Source organism: Haemaphysalis longicornis, unplaced genomic scaffold (assembly GCF_048455015.1).
Source record: "Haemaphysalis longicornis isolate Haplotype H1 unplaced genomic scaffold, Haemaphysalis longicornis Haplotype H1 scaffold_8, whole genome shotgun sequence".
Taxonomy (NCBI): domain Eukaryota; kingdom Metazoa; phylum Arthropoda; class Arachnida; order Ixodida; family Ixodidae; genus Haemaphysalis; species Haemaphysalis longicornis.
The window spans coordinates 58544089-58565176 of record NW_027526445.1 but is presented as its reverse complement, the minus strand read 5'-3'; the positions used below and the strand labels follow the sequence as shown (position 1 = coordinate 58565176).

General features: G+C 45.5%; 1 protein-coding gene and 1 non-coding gene across 4 annotated transcripts in view; both read right to left on the bottom strand.

Moving 5' to 3' along the window:
• Positions 1-17081, bottom strand: part of LOC144148667 (SCO-spondin-like) — a 33420-nt gene extending 16339 nt beyond the window's left edge. For all 3 annotated transcript variants that reach the window (XM_077680182.1, XM_077680184.1, XM_077680185.1), the window contains exons 1-3: positions 16973-17081; positions 16143-16200; positions 15063-15093 (exon numbers count right to left, since the gene is read on the bottom strand). In XM_077680182.1, the coding sequence (XP_077536308.1) occupies positions 15063-15093; positions 16143-16172 (61 nt within the window). In that variant the 5' untranslated portion in view covers positions 16173-16200; positions 16973-17081. The remainder of the gene's footprint in view (positions 1-15062; positions 15094-16142; positions 16201-16972) is intronic.
• Positions 6068-6140, bottom strand: Trnat-ggu (transfer RNA threonine (anticodon GGU)). Its single transcript has one exon. It is a non-coding gene; the product is annotated as a tRNA-Thr (tRNA).
• Positions 17082-21088: the final 4007 nt, after the last annotated feature.

Here is a 21088-nt window from a genome sequence, read left to right as displayed (position 1 = left end):
ATAGGACAGCCACCATTGGGTGAGGTGAGCACCGCTCACCATCCTTGCAACTGACTGGAAGAGGAACGCCCCAGGGCTCAGTTCTATCTCCGATACTCTTCAATGTTACCATGGCTGAGCTGCCTTCTCTATTCAACGCTATAGCGGAGCTTCTCACGCGCTGTACGCGGACGATGGGACCATGTGAGCAACGCGCTGACCGGACGTCTAAATACATGACGCCCTGCTAGAGGTAGCAGATGTAGTTCTGAACTATGACTGTCTGGGAGGCCTGTTTTGCACAGCGTAGAAGTCCGGGCTTCTTGTGTTGCCTCCCCGCATGCGACCAGTAACCAAGCCAGAAATCTCCGTTTACCTTACCAGTAATTTCATCCCGTGCGTCCCCGGAGTCCGAGTCTTAGGCCTCCATATATAGTCTAACGGCCGCGCTACGCACGCAGTTCACCTCCTCAAAACCCAAATCACGCAAATCACGCACATGATCCGTCGCATCTCCAACAGACGCGCCGGCCTCAAAAAAGCAGATACTATCCGTATGGTTCAGTCCTACTCATCAGCCGCCTTGCTTACCACGTCCTTTTCCACAATTTGCTGCGCTCCGAACCCCAGCGCCTCAACACTGCCTTACGGACGGGAAGAAAAGCTGCCCTGGTAGTTCCCCCTACACTTCTACACAACGTCTCCTCCAATTGGGTATCCATAACACGATAGAGGAAATAATTGAGGCACAAAGAGCTGCTCAGCTTACCCGCTTTAGCAACACCCGCACCGGTCATCATGGGCTCGCCCGCCTGGGATACCCCGAGCCGTCGTCACCTCTCCCACCAAACCCTGTGCCTGTTGCCCCTGTCCTTCGGGCACGCTTACAAGTTGCCCCGCTCCACAAGAACATGCACGCGGAATCCAACCAGGGCCGAAGCCGCGCCGGAGCTGAAGCGCTATCCCGTAAGTACTGCCAAGAACCACATGGGACTTACACTGACGCATCGAGTTACCCAGCCAACCCCAACTCTAAAGAGGCCCTGGCCTCTACAGTACTGGCAATGCGCAAACAACTTGCTCGGTACGCACCGATTCCATCAGGGTGGCGGAGGAAAGAGCAATGGCATTGGCTGTGTCCCAAATCACCACCGCCCGACCCACGGAAGCTGAAGACGACGATACCTGGGCAATTATAACAGACTCGCAAGTCGCCTACCGGGCATATTCTTCTGGAATTCTCTCCATCCAAGCAGACAACATTCTTCTACACTCCGATCTATCCAAGCTTCCCTTAATTCATATCGTCTGGACCCCTGGCCATGCCTCCCTTCCTGGAAATGAGCACGCACACGCGCTCGCCCGAGAAATGGCCCACCGGGCATCAGAGGAAGCTGACAGACAGATCCAGGATGACTCCAAGACATCAGCGTCCATCATCCCATACCACGAACCTCTCAACTATGCACTCACACTCTCCTACTACCGCACACAAAGAAAAACAATACCTCCCCCCACTACTATCTATCCCGCGCCGACGCCACGTTATAGCGGCAGCTCCAGACACAGAAGTTCCCAATCTTACACCAAAACACCTCCTCTTTCCCACCCAATAAACTAGCACCTGCCCGGCTTGCATGAGCCCAACTCCCACCCTCTTCGGCTCTGTATGGGAGTGTCCGCGTCCACCAGACGGGCTCACCCCCATACGCATCCCCACCCTCACCTCTTGGGAGGCTGCTCTGTCGAGCACTGCCCCGCAAGACCAAGCAACGGCGGATCGAGCGGGCCCGCCGGATAGAGTCCGCCATTGGAGTGCTGGACTGAGGACCCACTCATCAATGCTGCTCTTCGGCTAACAAATGTTCAATAAATGTTTTCACCACCACCACCACGCAAGCAATTTTTAAGCTACTGCCATTTATAAGATTTGTTACCACTTGCCGTTTAGACGGATACTTCCATGCTGTGTGTTTAACACGCCTGATAGTCATCTTGTTTTCTTGTGTGAGCGTGAACTGTATCATCCTGTTGCGACGTGCATTGCATGAGATATTTCTTGTTCGTCCCTTTGTTTGTGTTTGTTTGTTTATAGGATGTTCTTCTCTCTGTGTGAATGATTTCAGATTGTTAAAAAAATGTTTTGCATCTAGAGATTTTATTAGAGTCTTCCTTTTACTGCACCATATACCGAGACCATGTTATTGCGGCTTTATTTCTGGCTTGTCAAATTTTGTTTTGTCTGCGCTACGTCCGGAACGCAGTCTCCACGCCAAGATAGGAATAGGACGACGCCCTAGGGTGACAGACATAGCGCCGCTAAGTTTTGAAACACTTGAAAGCCCTTGGGAGCAAAGCAAATTACAACCGTTTGCCGTGTCCGCCCGAGCAACGGCTGCGGCGATATGTAACCGCTTTTACAGAGAAAATACGAAATGGAGTACTAGAGTGCGAAGACGGGCTAGTTGGTTCATACTCATGGAAAAAGTACAGCAAAACGAAACTTCACTGAAGACAGAACAGTGACAAACACGGGCGCTGACTAACGACTGAAACAATTTTATTGCGTGAAGGCAATATAGAAAATGCGGAAAAAACACAACCAAGAAGATACAGTTGAGATTGTAGAAATCCTATGTCCGTGGAAAACCAGTCGGCTGACGGTTTGCTGGCGCATGCACCCGCCCGCTCGTGCATCAAAAAAACTTGAAAGATTTCGCGTGTTCTCAGGCCACCTTAGCACTTGAGGATACGACATTGCTCAAACAAGGGCTCGAACGAGGGCTCGTTAGCGCATGAAGCAACTTGTAAGGCAAGTAGCTATCTTTAGCGGATTTCATGGCATTAGCGTGCTCGCGAAGCCGATCATTCGCACATCATCTCGTTTTTCCTATATACGAGACCCCGCTAGTCTTGTATAAACTGAATAAATAACTCAACAACTCAATAAAAGAATTTATTCATTGATTGTCAGCGCCTGCGTTTGTCTCTTTCTTGCCTTCCGTTCAGTGTCTTTGCACTGCTTTTATTTCCACGAAGTAGACACTTTGCAGTCCTGTGGAGGTACGTCCCGATCATAAAACGAGAAACGAAATCGGCATTACTTTTAATGGCAGCAACGGTATCACGCAAGACGTTGATGTTCTAAGTAAGATTTCGAGCAGCAATCATAGGATGGTTAGATGCAAGTTACGGCTGAATGTCAAATGACAAAAAGGAAACCTATGAAAACTGAGAAACCCCCCGTTTATTCATTAACAGCCAGATCGCAGGAGATTAAAATATCTCTTCAAAACTAATTCGTGATTCTTAACAGCAAAACGAGGTCCGTATCGAGAGGGTAAATGACAACCTAACATCTGCACTCACTGTATACGTACAGGTGGCGGATGAAGCAACATGTAGGGGACAAACCGGCAAACTAAGAAAACAAAGGAACTAATATCCAAACATGCAAACAAGAGTGTCAAGTACGGCTCACCGGATAGAATTAACCGAGCTCTGGAAACTGATTAAAAGAAGTAAAATAAAGGACATGCATCCACGTAGCATTCCACTAACCGAAGAACGTCTGCAAATAGGGGGAAGCTTGAAAGTAACTAAGTGAAATCTTGTCATCGTCAAATACAGCATGTGCGCACTCAGAAAGAAGCGTAACATTACGCACACCTTGGACGAGATAATAAAGGTGACAGAACGACTCTAAGCCACTCTGTATTCTAGCGACATTAGACCATAGAGAAACTGCTGATAGTACAAGTTCAGCTTGCGATAGCCCACTACTAACTAAAGAGGAAGATAGAAAGGCTTTCAAAGGCATAATATAGCACAAGCTGCAGGTGGTGACGGGTTAACCATGACTATTTTGAAGGAGGGAGGGGGCATTGTACTGGAAAAGCTTGCTGTACTTTTTGGACCGCTTGAAGACTCAAAAAGGCTCCATATGGGGAAAAAACGCCAAATATTTTCAGATTGATAAGTATGGCGATCCCATGGCTACCAAAAATTACCGGCACATCGGCCTACCTACAGTTGTCTACAAGCTGTTTAGTCGGCTTGGTTTGAGCAGAAAATTTGGGAGAGTTGGCTCAAACCAAGCTGACTTTGACTCAAACTGTCGAGAATTCAAGACCGCCCTCCTGGATAAAAAATACCCGGAACAAGTTATCGACGACGCTATTGTGCGAGCCAACCAATAAGACCGTGACGAAATTTGTAAGAAAAAAGCCCCGAACGGTAACCCTCAAACTTACTTAGTTTTAACCCACTCATTCCCCGCTCCAAGCGTTTCAACCGTACTAAAGAAATATCACAATATCCTAATGCAAAGTTACCGCTTAAAAAGCATATTCCCCGAACCACCACGTGTTGTCTACCGGCGTAATAAGAATTTAGGCGACTTTCTTACTAACTCTCGTATCAACCAACCTGAAACTACTGGTTGCATGCCCTGTAATAAACCCCGATGTAAAGTATCCCCACACATGACCACTACACAGCGCGCCACCAGCACGGCTTCAGACTACTACGTAATTATAAAAGGTAACTTTAACTGTGACTCTGCTAATATCGTATACCATCTAGAGTGCACTGTTTGTAGGCAACAATATATCGGCCAAACTGAAACGCCCTTCCGAATATGGTTCAATAATCACCGCTCTCGTGCAAAAAGCTACCCTTATTGGCCCCTGTCAAGAGATGTGAACAGTTCCGGGCATGCATTTGAACATCTTAAAGCAACGATTTTATAATCCGCCTTCAAAACGCACCACGACCGCGAGGTTCCGGAATCTTATCTCATTTATAAGTTTCGGCCAGCCACACTGGGGATTAATGAAAGTTACGGAAAATAACGTGCTTATCCCTCGATTAAAATTGGCGGCCGCATAATTTTTATAACTATGTTCATTAATCCTACCTTTGATTTTTCCCATAAGAAGTCGCAGAACCTATCCAAATACAGCAGCTTTATTAGCCTAATGCGGCTCAACAATGCCATTTGTCCTGGGGAAGGACGCCTCGTTCCCACCACCACTTAAGAATGTTTAACCCTTTGCGATCTATTCATGTTTAACCCTTTGTGACCCTACCTATTTCCTGTTCAGTTGCTAGCTTCTGCGAAATGCTCTTTTGTGCCCCGTATCTATTCTCTTCTTCCGCGGGGGGCACACCCATTTTCGCTTCCGCCTCAACCATTTTCCCAAGCCACTGAATACCTTACTGTATACTCTTCCCTTTCTTTTGAAACCGCGATTGTCCAGTTTCAGACTACTACGTAATTATAAAAGGTAACTTTAACTGTGACTCTGCTAATATCGTATACCATCTAGAGTGCACTGTTTGTAGGCAACAATATATCGGCCAAACTGAAACGCCCTTCCGACCAAACTGAAATGCCAAACTGGCCAAATCGGCCAAACTGAAATGCCCACGCCGCATACCTTGCCCCGTCATGGTGCAACCTTGAACGCTGCTTTGTTAACACGACCCCTTTCTCTCTCTCTCGCCCCCCCCCCTTTTTTTTATTGGTTGTTGTTGTTGTTGTAACATAGGCGTAGCCCGACTGGATGCATACTCTCCGTTTCCGAAACATCTTCCGCTCCTTCTCACAGTTTTCTGCAAAGCTATATATGAAATCTGTTCCAAATGTTTGTGACAGCAAAATCATGTAACTGCACTCTGATGAAGGCAAGTACCATTGCCGCTACGTAAGTAAACCTTGTTTGTTATTGTTCTTGCTGTGTATCCGACTCTTTACTTATACTACTTCTGCGCGCTTTATGAGTTTTATATTTCTCTATATTTATATATATATATATATATATATATATATAAAGAATCCACCGCCAGGACAAACCTTGACAAACAAAGTGATAAATTTCTGATCCGAAAAGATATATATATATATATATATATATATATATATATATATAGCGAATCACAAAATGGGAAATGAGGGGCTCCGTGAAATAAGACAGAAAATAAGGGTTGGCAGTCAAGGAAACCTCGGAAAGCAAAGGGGAGGTTGTGGTGGGTCATAGAAACAGATGAAGAATTTTTTAGTCGAAAAGAAAGTGGTGAAAAAATGCCCGCCGGGTGGGATCCGAACCCACGACCTCCAGAATACCGGTCTGGTGCGATAACCACTACGCTACCGGCGGGGCTGTTTCCCCAGCACTTTCTCGGGTATTTATGTTAAGGTATTTTTGTTTCCTGCACTTGGGGGTGGTAGCCAGCGCCACTCGGACTACTCGGGGTGAAGGGGACCTTCTTTTTAACCCCCGGGCCGTGACTCGAGTGTCTACTTCATGTCGAGAGTGGTCGACCAGCGTTGAACCCTCTTGAGCTCCCTTTGGCACCAAGACTGCCAGAACAGAGGCCCTCGCTAAGCATGTAGCGAATCACAAAATGGGAAATGAGGGGCTCCGTGAAATAAGACAGAAAATAAGGGTTGGCAGTCAAGAAAACCTCGGAAAGCCAAGGGGAGTTTGTGGTGGGTCATAGAAAGAGATGAAGAATTTTTTTAGTCGAAAAGAAAGTGGTGAAAAAATGCCCGCCGGGTGGGATCCGAAATCACGACCTCCAGAATACCGGTCTGGTGCGATCTGGTGCGATATATATATATATATATATATAGACATATATATATATATATACATATATATATATATATATATATATATATATATATATATATATATATATATATATATATGTAGAGAGAGAGAGAGAATCCACGGCCAGGACAAACCTTCACAAACAAAGTGATAAATTTCCGATCCAAAAAGAAGTAAGACTGGGCGATACCACCTCGCCATAGCTATTCACAGCATGTCTGGAGGGGGTTTTGACTGTGGGGAAACATAGGATTACGGATAAAGTGGAATACTCGACCCATTTAAGGTTGGCGGCTGAGACAGTTGCTGTCTTGCTGAGTACGACTGTTCCACACCTGCAAACAATGCTTGAGGAACTAGAATAAGAAATTACGGCTGTGCGGCTAGCAATAACTACAAATAAATCCAATATAACATGCAATAATCATGCAGGAAACGTCCTCTTCTACTTAAGAAACGGAACACTGAAAAAAGAACAGAATATAACTACCTTTGACTTGTGGTAAGAGCTTACCCCGACCACGAGAGAGAAATCCGGGTATTGGTTTGAGGGCACTCGCCAATCACTCCTAAGTATTGAAAAGTAAGCAAGCTCTGTCACCTACAAGAAAAATCTAGCACCAGTTCATACTGCTGCGCATGACATGCGGAGCAAAATTGTAGCGCCTACCTCAACAACTAGAAGCCAAACTTAGATCGGCTAAAACGGTCATGGAACAAATGATTTTGGGAATAACCGTCAGGGAAAGGAAATCGGCTATCTGGATCAGAGAACAAACTAGAATAGAAGATATAGTTCAAATAAAGAAAAAGGACGGATTTCGCCGGACATGTTGTGCGAGCAGTTGACAATTGGTGGACAATTAGGTACACCAGAGTAGATACCAAGAAATAGGTCTAGAAGAAGGGGAAGGTCATTAACTCTATGCTGGGATAAAATGAATTCACGGGTGAGCTGTGCATTCGGGCAGCTCAGGACAAGAGTTGTTGGATGTCATTCGGAGATGCCTGCGTCCTGTGGTGGGCATGAGTACGATGATGATGATAATAATAATAATAATAATGATGCCTAAGTGAATGTAAAGGAAATGGGGCGACGCTTGAGCTTCGGGTTTAAGCACGTAACGTCATGGCTTTATCCAACCCCGTTCTTTTCAGCAATGCTGAAGACTGAAGTGCCCCTGACACAGATAAATGACATAGCCTTCACCTCCCGTGCACTACAAGCGTCTTTACGTTGCGGGTCATTTGAAGTTAGCGCAGACGTCACCACGAGCTTCACACACAACGGGAAGAATACCTACAACTTAACGAAATAGTCAAAGCAGCAAAAGCAGCCATGAAGGAATATATAACGACTCTTCACTATGAACTACTGACTTGCATTGAAAGCTTTTACCAAAAGCCAAGCAATGCCTACACCGGACCCATCCGTCAATTCCCCCCTGCCAATAGAACTGGGACCACATGCCGACCTGCAAAACAGACTGCCAGGTAGTGGAATCGCCAAGGCTATCGCACCAAACGCCCCGCACTTAAACACTCCTGTCAATCATTCAGTGTCTCCCCACGGCTATTTATCGACAAAGAGCGGGAACTATTTCGAAACTAACCGGATAGTCGACATTTCAAACACCCGAATACCCCCAACTAGCAAGATTGGTACACACAACATAAACATAAAACATCGGGTCTTCAGAAGTATTCTTTTTTTATGTAACTTCTTCAACGCACATTTTCCCCAACCCGAACACACCAAATTACACATGCTCATCTTGTACATCTCCACACACAAAAAACACAACTTCAAACAAGGCCTCATGGAAGCGCAACGAGAAGTAGGCAACCCCTCATGATTATGGGGGATTTCATTACCCACACGTGGCATAGTGCCACACGCGAACAACACAAAAAAGGTCGACTCCTTCCAAAAACAGTCAAAGAACTACAATTGACTCTAGAGAACCAAACGGACATACCTATGCACAGAGGCAACAGTGCACAAAGGGACACAACCCCTTCTCTCCTATTCTCGAACCACCTACATGCCATCACCCGGACACCAACCCTAGACTAACTCGGCACTGACCATTACACTCCTGAAATAACCTTCGCGTACAAAGCTGCCCTAGTGAAAAACCACACCAAACACCCACCAACGATAGGGGCGGTTTTCGCACACTAACCATAAACGTTTCGCCACCCTCCAATCGAACAGAATAAGAGATAGGCAGGTGGCTCAACAAATATTACTGGAAACGGAAGCCGGCGAAAAACAAGTTTACTCCAAACTACCAGTTCTATAAACGACTTTACGCACTCAGCATTTGTGGGAGGCCTATAGCAGAAGAGAACTCCAGTGTAAAACCCAGTAGCAGATAAAGGCCGTCGCATACACGCCTCGCAAAATTCCACAAGGAGATCAAAGAATATTCCGCGCAAATAACTCGAGCACACTGACATCCCGTACACGACGACATGAGGAGAGGACTGTCGTTTAAGGGTTGGCTCTTCCTGCGCCAACTCACAGAGCCCTCAGCTTCCAAATCATGCACTACGCAGCACATGACTCAACTACTGCACAAGCAGGCCACCACCACGGAACAACAATAATTGCAGACGCTCCAAAACACTTACGTTCCCTCCTGAGCGGATGACTCACCACCATACCAGTATACGGAGGCGAACCAAACCCCACAATAGATGCATCATTCACAGTGGCAGGGGTACAGAACGCCTTGTTAGGCCTCGGACAGGGGACAGCTCCCAGCTCCACCGAAATAACTAATCAGAAAATAAAACACCTAGATGAATAAACTCACGACGCAGTCGCAACACTCTTCAACCACCACTGGACGGCAGGAACCTCCACCACGGACTGCAACAACTCGCTATTCCCTGACCTTTGAAAGCAAATTGAACTAGAAAAGCTCTGTTGAACGTCCCTTACGTCTGACGTGGGGATACGTATGGTGCGCGCAATACACAACCGAATAAAGAGACACCTCAAGGGAGAAGACCTCCTTCCATCCAACATCAAAGTGTTCCTAGCAGGAATATCAACCCAAGGCGCACACACACATATTCGAAACGACATCACTCGAGCTCCTTCCAAAAAAGAAAATGCCGGTATGCTCGCCCTATACCTACACAAAGGTTTAGATTACATCTCCCATAAAGCAATACTACAAGCATTCACATCTCTAAGTCTAGGGAATGCACACACAAATACCTGTCCTCTTTTCTCACTGGTAGCACTAACACACTAAGGTTGAGTCACATCATCTCTCCAAATTTCCCCATCCCGGCGAGAAGCACTCCTCAGGACGCTGTCCTCTCTCCCCTGCTTTTGTATCTGGCAATGATTCCAACTGTACGCAGCCTGGAAAACACACCATAACTCAGACCTACCATATACGCTTACGACATGAAAGTATTGGTCCCCCACGGCTGCGACGCCCATATCGAAGGAGTCCTCTAATGAGGAACCACAGCAGTCACACACACATTACAACAAACTGCCTCACTTTTTCGTTCCATAAATCGGAACTTCTAATTATAAAACCTTTGCGAACAAAATCCGTCGTTAAACAGAAAAACCATGTAACAACTAATATTTACACCATAATGCACGTAACTGAAACATTCTAGGCCTTGCGATCCAGGCAAATAGAGGCACAACCCTTAGAAACATTCCTTACGAATTGACAGGCTAGAAGCCATCGCCCTATTAAAAGAAACAACAATAAGACGCAACGGATTGTCAGAAATTAAATGCCTCAGACTTGTGCAAAGCTTCCTAATAAGGTATTTTTGCTACAACGTACTCTACGCGGATCTACCGAAAATCAACAAAAAAAGGGCTAGCACGGCCTAATCCGCCCAGCGTATACAGTGGCGGCGGTACCGCCCGCCCGATGCACAGTCATCATGACTACTCGGCATGGGTATCCATAACCCTATAGACGAGCTTTCCAAGGCCCATAGAACAGCTGAAATAAACAGAATGTCACAATCTCTCCCGGGACGAAAGATCCTCCAATTTATTTTGCTCAACCCACCGGTATCCCTCGACCCCCCTCAGGTCATTTCAGATGACCTGCACGAACTACTCTCGATCAGGACAACACCTCATAACATGCACTCAATCTTCCATTCGGCCAAACGACACGCTAGGCCAAGGCACCACAACATCCATTACCAACCCAGGATGCTCACGTCGTACGGAGACGCATAACAGCACCCTTCCAACAAACCCTTCAGTGCAATAGCGCTTACCTCACTCAAGCGTTCACAAATGAATTGCATAACTCCCCAGTGACAGTGGAGGATTCGGCACTGTCCCTCGCCCTTGCAAAAAACCCCGGCCTCGTGAATATTCTCACGAGGCCATATTGCACTACCCAGCTTGGCCAGTGGCAGCTTCTTTAAAGTAGCGCTACAAATCTTCCGGAAGAAACCCCACCCAACCCGTGTCGCAGCTGTGAACCTCGGTCCACCAATGCATAGGCGTTATTGACGAGGCCCACAGTAAAGCTGGAGCATTGAACACCCCAGTAGGCCGCTGTTTTCACCCTAAAAAAGCCGCCCAACGGCTTCTTGGCACTTCTAACATATCGAGAAGTCGCCCAGCACTACCGACTCTCGCGAACAATATCGGTCACTGCGCTCATCGCTAGGGCGCGCTGCAGCCAACATGTGGCTTATACTACCAACGAGATGCTTCTCCCAAGAACCATGCTTTCACACACGCACCCACCCCAGTTTCCAACACCACACTGCCCTTATTGCCACCAATGTGATACTCACTTTCATTCGCTATGTCAGTGTCCACGCGGCGCATTTACTTCATACCCTGCGCCCCACCACTTGAAACATGCCTTTAGGGGTACGTGCCTGGCATTTCGGGAAACTCTAACCACATGGTCTCTTGTAACCGAAGAAATTTGGGCCTCGGCGATCCTTCTACCCTAAATACCTGTTCTAAAATAAAGTGATTTTCACGCTCTCTCCCTTCTTGGAACCGCGAGCGCTGAAAGCTTTCCATTCTTGTTCCCGCGCCATGAATTGGAGCAGCCGTAAAGTTTCGTACAGAGTTACTTAGGGAGAAATCTGGCACTCCGACTGCCCGCTACAATGAACGTGATGTGTAGAAGTGGATTCGGCCTATGAATAAATAATGCAGAAACTTTCGTTTTAGTCTTTGTCTTCCACGCACACCATTCATATTGTTGGCAACATGCGGCATACTGGGTGCTCTGCCATGCCGAGTGCAAATGTTCCACAATCAGCTTGCAAGTGGGGCGGCTTGTTATTATCAATTATTGGATGGCAGAACAAACACTAATACAGATAAAAGTGTTTATAGGGCTTTTTGTTTACGAATTCGGGATGCGGTACCGCTATGTTTGTTGTTAGCTGTGGCAAACTGTGTATTTTCAGTTTATCATGGGCCTTGAGGTACGAAATAAACAACAGAATGTACTAAGGGAAGACGTGAAGTTTCAGGCGTACATAATGTGAAAGTGTGGTATTAAATTCACTTCGCTTAACTCAGTTTTATTCTTTGGAATGGCCCCCGTGGTTCGCTACTAAAAGGTAACGGAAGCCTGGTACTGTCGTTCCTAATTATCGTCACCCAGCCGTTGTATAGCCAAACACCGAGCTAACGAAAGAGTGGGATCACTTCGTGGTACTGAAACTTTGGATTTGCCATAGCTCTTTGTAGTGTTCACGCTGCGAGGTGCAGTGGTTGGTTGAGTTCTCACTCAATTTCGTATCTACCTAGGGCAAATATAGTCACATGTTTTGTGGTGCTTGCTGGTGAACATTTCGTACCGATTTTACGATTTCAAAATAAGTGAAAGCCTGAGGTTATTTGAATATTAACAACAAAATCTTTTAGAAACTTCCTGGCATTCAAATGCGTATATTTGAGATATTTCCGAAACGAACGCCAGCCTTCAGTCACTGCGTTCCAAAGTGAAAATATGTATTCGTTTAAAAATACATTTTGCCATTATTGAGTTGTTTCTACGACTCGCTAAACTCTTGAAGTGGCTTCGATGTTCCGTTTCCAAACAAGGAAAAAAATTGTCCCGCGTATACATTGTGATGTAAATGTTCAACTGCTTTCTGATCGGAATCAAACATGATGACAGTCCCGTTAGTGGCCACATGCAAGGAGATACTCGAATGCACATGCACTTCCGCCGGAAATAACAGTTCACGTTTTTCGTGCACTCAAACTTCATACGTTGTTTGTTAAAAACTTCATATATTTTGTTGCATTGATGATTTTCTTTTTTTTGCAAGGCGTAAAAAAACAGAAGTATCTCATGTGTATCCATTGCGGTTGTTGATTACAGCTGCTTCTCCTCATTTGGCTTTTTGTTGCCGTGGCCTTTAAGTGCAACATAAGGTATTTTAAAAGAGTACTATCGAACGAATATTAAATAGAAATGGTGGCACATTTTCTGTGACGAAAAAAGAATTCTGCTGAAATTCAGTGAATTATCTACTTATCCGTAGCATTCTTGAGCCGCCTCTGTTGAATGTGAGTTTTCTCCATCTAAACTTTGTTTCTTGTAAATCATTTCCGACCGGTTATCTCCAATTACGCTCGCTATTATAACGATTGCAGGTGGAACTTTTGTGAATTATTCATTATTGTGGAAATGGGAAGTGTTACACGGGTCGCCATATTCCGTAATTATTTCATATTTATATTATTTCTTTATGGCTTCAAAATTTCCTTCCACTAATTATGTCCATTTACGCTATTATAGCGGTTACAGGTGGAACTTTTGCGAAATCCGCTTTATTGCGGAAATGCCACGCGGTGTACTGTTTGACATTTTCCGTAACTAAAAACTGCAATATTTTACCGAAAGTGGCTAAATCGCGGTGGTGCTACGCCCCCTAGTGGGAGTACGAGAAAGTTATCATTGCCGAGGAGGTTGTATTGCATTTCAGAGCATGTCGCTGCTGCTCGGGGGTATGGGTTTGTGTTGCGGTGCTCGAAATTTGATTACGTATGTTGCGGCAAGCGGTTTATATAATGGTATCAAGCTTTTTATCTGTTAAAACACTTTTTTGAGGTTTTTAAAGCAAAGCTTCACTAATCTCGACCAGCGGTTTCGCCGTCGACAGCAAGTTGACCTTCATTTGACACCAGCGGTGACACACCCCTCACAGCGTATCACGTGGCTCGCCGGGCCCGCTTTCAGAGATGCGCAAAAGGCTCCGTTTTCAGTCAGTTCTGCTCGACTCAGCTGATAGGCATATAGGCACATAGGCAGGTAGACACACGCATGCGCCGCTGAGTCAGCAGCCCTGCGGCGGCGCTCGTCGTTCCCCCTTCGTCCTTCGTGTGTCTGCGATGTCAATTCTTGTCGGAGACTGAGTAACATGGCCATGGCGGCCGCTTTTCAGGGGGAGGCGAACAGCGAAAACTCCCGTGCATTCGTGATTTCGGCGCACGTTAAAGATCTCTAGGTGGTCAAAATTATTCCCGAGCCATTCACTACAGCGCGCCTCGTCACCTGTGTAGCGTCGGCGAGTTAAACATCATAACTAAGCAGTTAAGACTGAGAAAGACCGAGCCCTCAGGCCCTGACAACGCCGGAATCAGGACCACAACCGTAGACGAAGGCAGGCTTTGAACAAATAGTACAACAAATACAACAAATCAATGACTGACTGAGTAAAATCGTGACTCAAAACGACTAAGCCAAGCGTTTGCTTTGCATATCTTAGGTTAGCTGAGCAAAACCACAGCCATTTTTTTACTATTCTAAAATTTAATCGTCCTGCCCATTTCACATCCAATGATTTGATTAAAGAAATGTGGTAAACTATGGCACTGGACGTATGTTTTACCCCATTTCCGTGCTAGTGCAATTCAAGTTATACAAAAGCTTTTTGGAAATATTATAAGGGTGAAACCACTATACTAAAGTTTATTATTCTATTTGCTGCAACTGGAAATTTCATTTTTAATAAGCTTGTGATATCTCTGTACAAGCAAAAGGATTTGAATTAGACTTTGAATTAGAATCCATAATTCACATTAGACCCTGGCACAATATATACAAAATTAGAAAAAAACGGAGCGAGAAAGAAGGTGGACTGACGTTTGCTCAGAACATTGCTTTTTCGGCTCCATATTTTAAATCTTCAATAGACCGTAGGGCCGTAATATAAATTGAGTTTTGCTAGTACATGTTGTACCTTTATGTGTCTTTCGGTCCTTACGACCAGTGCCGCATGTTTTTGTTCTAGTCGAAATACGCGTTTTACTCTTGTGTTGAGCCAAAACGTTGAATGTACATCAATTTTCTCGCTCAACTAAATTTTTATCTTTTACATAAAATCTCCCACAATGTGCCAATGCGCTATTACATAGTCTTTTTATTACGCATGGCGTCATTACGAGGGGAAAATATTCATGATGTACATTCTTACCGGATATTGTGTAGGTGATGCATGCGAACATCTGGAAAAGAAGGGAATCGTGGGTTAGTAGATTCAGGAAAAAAAATGGCCAACAGATGCAGTATTTCAGGATAATGCAAACTACTATATACCATCAGCTTTATTAAACTTGGTTGCTCTATTTCTGTGAAGAGTATGGTGCATCGCTGATGAATAATTGAAAATAGCGAAATTATAATCAGGCGGCTTTTCCGTTTGCGGCCTATGCACTAGCTTACAATTTGTCAATCACCCTATAAAAGTACATAACCCGTGGAAGAGTCGTTCCACAGTTTATATTTGCGTAGTTTTTGTTGGACTATCCTGCGCGACAGTTTCGGCCAGCCTGTCTTTTTGCGTGTCCGTTTGTTGTTCCGCCATTCACTTCATATTCACTTCAGATACCTCAAGCGCAGTTAAGCAGGATGGCAAAACATAACCTCAAAATCTCACGCTCTTTTGTTAAGGAGACACATTGGATTGCGACTGCAAGCTAAAGATGAACGCAATAATTATTTCTAAGGCTAGTTGGACGCTCTTCTATCGCGCTCAGGCAGGGATTACATGCTAAAATGGAATAAAAAAATATAAAATCGCAATCGCATAGCAATGGTACGAGTGAGACTTGACGGGCAGAACCGGGAAAGTGCAAACGCGAGACAGGAGAACGGGTTACGTTGCAATTTGCAACTGTGGAAAAGTGCATATTCTATCGGGCACGCCCAAAGCGGAACATGCAAACACGTTGCCGTTTTTATACGGGGATATTATTTGGGGGTAGTGACGTGTTTCCGCAATTTCATAACCAATTCTGCTCTGTCAGTATGTACTTTATGCAAACAAAAATTTGCAGGTGACGCAAAGCCTGATTGTTGAAATCTTCAAATGCCGTCTACCTGCAACCGAAAATGCGGCCACTCCTTCCAAAAGACTTGCGGGAAAATAACGCTGTTTTTTTAAACTGCACCTGAAAGGGCATCCTGTAAAAATATATCCCCATTGGCTGAATCGGCTGCAAAGAGAAATTACTTTTATGTATTCTCACTTTTACTTGGAATAAGATACTCATACCAGACTGGGTAGTAGGCTCTGGCGAAACATCGCAATTGCAGTGTTCCTTTTTCTTGATCTGCAAAAGTAATAGATGTTTGGTGGCATGGCGAATTTGGTGAGTGATAGTGCTTTGAGCAGTTCCACTAAGAACATCTGGTAGCGAATATTTGTATATGAAATTAAGAAAGATTCTTATTAGGATATATCAACAATCTTTCTAGGTTTCTTACAAACGAAATTATGGGAAAAGTAATTTATTGCGTGCTTTCTACGGTATAACAATTAACTGTCCAGTTTTTGTTGTTTTTGCTGAATAAGGAACCGTCTCAGAAATGTTTTCTCCCATTTTTTTCTCTCTTTCGTGTAGCGGTAATTTTACTGGATGTTAATACAGAATAAATACCAATCGCCCTAAATGTATTATTGAAATTAACTTTTATTGGCTGCTTAAAAGGTTCAGGTTCAATGCTGCTTTTAGTTAGCTCATGCAACTCAGCAGTGCGCTGGCGGTATTCGCATCTTCAATTATAAGCATTTTAAATCACTTAAAAAACCTTCGTCCGTTCATTGATATCCTTTCACACTGGGGTAAAAATATTATAAAAGCCTTGAAATAATGGTTTAGGAGAGTATTACAGCACACCACTTACTTTGGCTTCGGGTGATATGGTGTTCTAACTGACGTTTCAAAGAAAATTGAAAAACTGTATTCTCTAATTACATTAGTTTATGAATATGCCACTAGTTATACAAGGTCGCCTATACTGATGTTAAATTCAAATTTTGCTCGTTTTAGCAGAGGTTCCAGTCAGAGTAAGAAATATAAAAATCATTTCGCAAGTACTCACAGAATATTTGCGGATAAAGAAGATCGTGGCCGTTTGCTGAATGGTTCGAAGGGAAACGGTTAAAAAGACCATGGTGTAACACCCCGGTCGGGGAGAGCCAGCGTCAGCTATGCAGATACGCCGTAAGATATCAGTCAGGCTCAGACTTTCTTCCGCAAAGAAATGACGTGGGGCGTATCACATGTCAGCTGAGGCGGTGCTGGGACATTCGGAAGGCGTCGAGCTATCTCTCGCAGGCCAGCAAGGACGAAAACCAGACATATTGCGATATTTTCCGGGATCTTTGTCGGACCGCCGCCAGCTCTTCCTTTTTCGTCTTATAAGTCGCCTCCCTTATTCCAACCAACTAGTCAGTGTAAAGATGTAACCAATAAATTATCATCGTCCGCGCATACCGCATTTGCACGTTTCTAACGCGTAGCTTTTTTTATGAAAATAGGCATAAAATAACTGCAGCTATAATCGGACGCAATACTCGAATACCTTAAAACAGAAACCACGAACTGAAATCAAAACGAATCGCTTTAACGAGTTATTAAGGCCCCGCGTAATCCCATAGTTGTCATATTGGCGGAAACATAAGGGAAGCGGTCAGAGCCCTGTGTATGTGGCGTCCCAGAGTCGTATGTCCAAGGTTTGCAAAAACAAAGGGACCACATTTTTAAGTGCAAAGCTTCACGGAAGGGCTTTAGCTACACCCAGCGTGTGTTCATTTATGGTCAAATAAATGTTTTGCACAATTTTGACGTGTCTATTGATGTCAGTATTTCGTGTGCACAATAGAATCGGCGCAAAGACATTTTGGTGGGTACCGACTGTTGAAATCCACTGCACGTTACAATCACGATCTCGGGCGCGCTAGAACGGCGCAAAAACAATACGCTATGAGTCGCACAAAGTAATGTAAACCAGTATTTTATTACGACGTCAATCTGTGAACCTAAGCATTGTGAGCAGAGGCCAGTAAGTGTAGGCGCCAACTGCGTAGTTGCGCGTCCCTGCATTTATCCTTCCTCAGTGCATCTTATTCATCGTCACACTACACCTTTTTTATTTACATGACATTTTTGTCTAGATCAACAGCGCTTGGTCATCATCGCCTTCGTTGAGATGCCGGTTGAGGGTTTGGGCTTCTGCTCACCAAACAAATTTTTCTCTCCTCTTTAAACGGGCCTTCCGACTGGAGGCCGACATTACGTGGGATTAAACTTCCCCTAACCGTCTATTTCACTGACCCAATCTATATTCATTGTTCTGTGTTTAGCACAAACTACATTGCGGTTTTATTTTTTGTCAGCATCATTATTTCCACATAGATTCCACGTCACTATTCTAAAGCTCAGGGCTCGCTTTGCCGCTCCATAAAGTACTGAGAGCAATATCTACTTCAAAAAAAAAAAAAAAAAAAAAAAGCACTGTGATACCCAATGACATACAAGGGTGACCCGCCGCGGTGGCTCAGTGGCTAAGGCGTTGCGCTGCTGAGCACGAGGTCGCGGGTTCGATTCCCGGCCGCGGCGGCCGCTTTTCTGATGGAGGCGAAAAGCAAAAACGCCCGTGTGTACGAGATTTCGGCGCACGATAAAGATCCCCAGGTGGTCAAAATTAATCCGGAGCCCTCCACTACGGCGCGCCTCATCGCCTGCGTTGCGTCGGCGCGTTAAACCCCACAATCAATCGACATACAAGGGTGTTACCTGAAATTCCCGAATATTGATTTCTCACGGTAAGGAAGGCTCGTAGTCTACTATTCAGGTGGTCCAATTGCAGCGCCTACTTTCATGACCAGTTACAGTGTTACGTAACTATTTTAACCTGACAATGGGCACCAAAACACAATCATTGATGCCTTTCGAATATTGTATATGTTCTACAGCGCAAGGACAAGATTATGCACCGTGTCAGTACTTGAAGCAGTGAATTCCCTATGATGGGGTATGGCCGGGAGATACCATCTTGCCACACCTGTTAGCCGCGTGTCGCAAGGGTGGTGGATATTTTGTAAGCTTGAATGAGACATTTTCATATTATGGATCAATAAAAATCTGCAGATACTGCGGCCATTTCAGAGCTCCAGATGACATTTTCTGCCTCAATGACTCTGATTAAAACCTGCAATAAATGCTTGGTGAACTACAATCATAAATGTTGTTGGGAGGATCGTAAATAACCATAAATAAGTCTGAAGTAATGTTAAAAACAGTCACTTCGAGAGCTTCTGTTTCCGCTACGTGACTCAAGGATGAAACAAGTAGAAGCCCCGCACGCGGCACCTTGATCAATTTTGGTGATGGTGTTGGCGAAACCGCAGAACCCGAGCACCCATACTCACGCTGTAACCGACCGTGGTTATGAGTTTTAAGGTGAAGGGTAAAAACCTCAAACGGTGGCGTTCGGAGCCCAGGTCAAGCTCCGCCGGACAGGCTCTCTGTCTGTTTACCAGGAGCTCCGGGACCTCTCAAGCTATCAGGGTAAGGTTTGAGAAGGAGGTACCCCCGTCCCCTACTTTTTTCCGATGCCCCATGGATAAATCAAACCCCCACGTAAACCGGATCCATCCCTGAAAACGGGCTGCACCGATGTTGCGCACCCACCCCTTCCAACTTTCACTCTCCCGAAACCTGAATAATAATCCCCGATTCTTGATTATCGAATCCCTTGAAAAAGCAAAGCCTGTTGCATCAATGTCCGTTTTTCTGATTTCAAAATTCATAAAAGGAATAATAGGAGAACACTACAAATACAAAATGCAAAGAACTGGAGTGCTGCTGGTAGAAGTCACCACCCAGCAACAGGCCACAAATCTCCTGAGCCAGACTCGTATTGCCGATCTGGGCATCAAGGTCACGTCCAACCGCAGACTCAATAGCTCGCAGGGCGTGATCTTGGAGTCAAATCTGGGAAACCAGACGGAAGCCGATCTTGTAGAAGGCCTCAGAAATCAGAGTGTGACGGCAGTCAGGCGGATATCCATAAAACGAAATAATAAAAAAATACCTACAACCCGCCTTATCCTCACATTCGACCATTCAACTCTTCCGGGCTATATCAATGCACTATTCATCCGGTGCTCTGTCCGAACGTACATCCCAAATGCGCGGCGCTGTTGCAAGTGCCAGCGGTTCGGGCATGGTACCAACTCGTGTCGGGGCCAGCTAACAAGCGCCTAGTGTGCGCAAAAAGGAAACCCCTCTGATAGTTGTCCCTCGAATTTAATTGCTTTGCGTTAACTGCCAAGGACCGCACGGTGCGTATTTGCGAGCCTGGAGTCATTCAAACTCGAAAAGAAAATCATCATCAAAGTCACGAAAAACATCACCTTCCCGGAAGGCCGAAAGAGATTCGCCTCATTCCCCCTGGGGAGGTACGCCCACGCTGCTCGCCGGGGGGCGCAGTGGCGTCTGGTTTTGGCGGGGACCCAGTACCGCGAGTCGGACCTGGTCCCGCCACACCCCCCTACCCTCGGGTTGCCTCCGGCGACCCAACCCGTCACCACACCGCCTGCTCAGTAAGCAGTGGCTGTGGTGGCAACCACGTCCCTTGGGGATGCTGCTGCATCCACTATTTCCTCTCCACCGGCCCGAAGCACACGCGACGGCACGGGGGAGATGAAGACGGATGAAACCGCAGCAGTTACCACCCCCGCCGCACCGCCTGTGCCACTCGGGGCGCTTCTGACGCCCTCGGCGGCCGCGGCCAAAACGAAGGGCATCGCAAAGGGTGCCACGTCCGGGGGGTCCGGCACGCCGGGTACCCCTTCCAAATCTGATGATGAGATGGATGTGGGACCTTTCCTCTCGGCTTCGCAGCGGAAGGAATCGGGTCCCTCCATATAAACCTCAAGAAAAAGTAAAAAAAAAAAACCCTCCCAAGATTGCAAGCCCCGAAAGACCTTACGTAAATATTCACACTCCAGCGGCTCTAACACATCATAATAGGAAGAGAAAATATTGTTCAATAGAACTGCAGAGGTCTTCTGAATAAGCGTGACGACGTGTATGAGATTATGCATGCTAATCATCCAAGTATGATGCCTGTCCAAGAAACACATTTAAATTCTAATCAATAGAATTTCCTAAATAGCTATATGGTGTAAAGAAAGGATGGGTTCGGCTG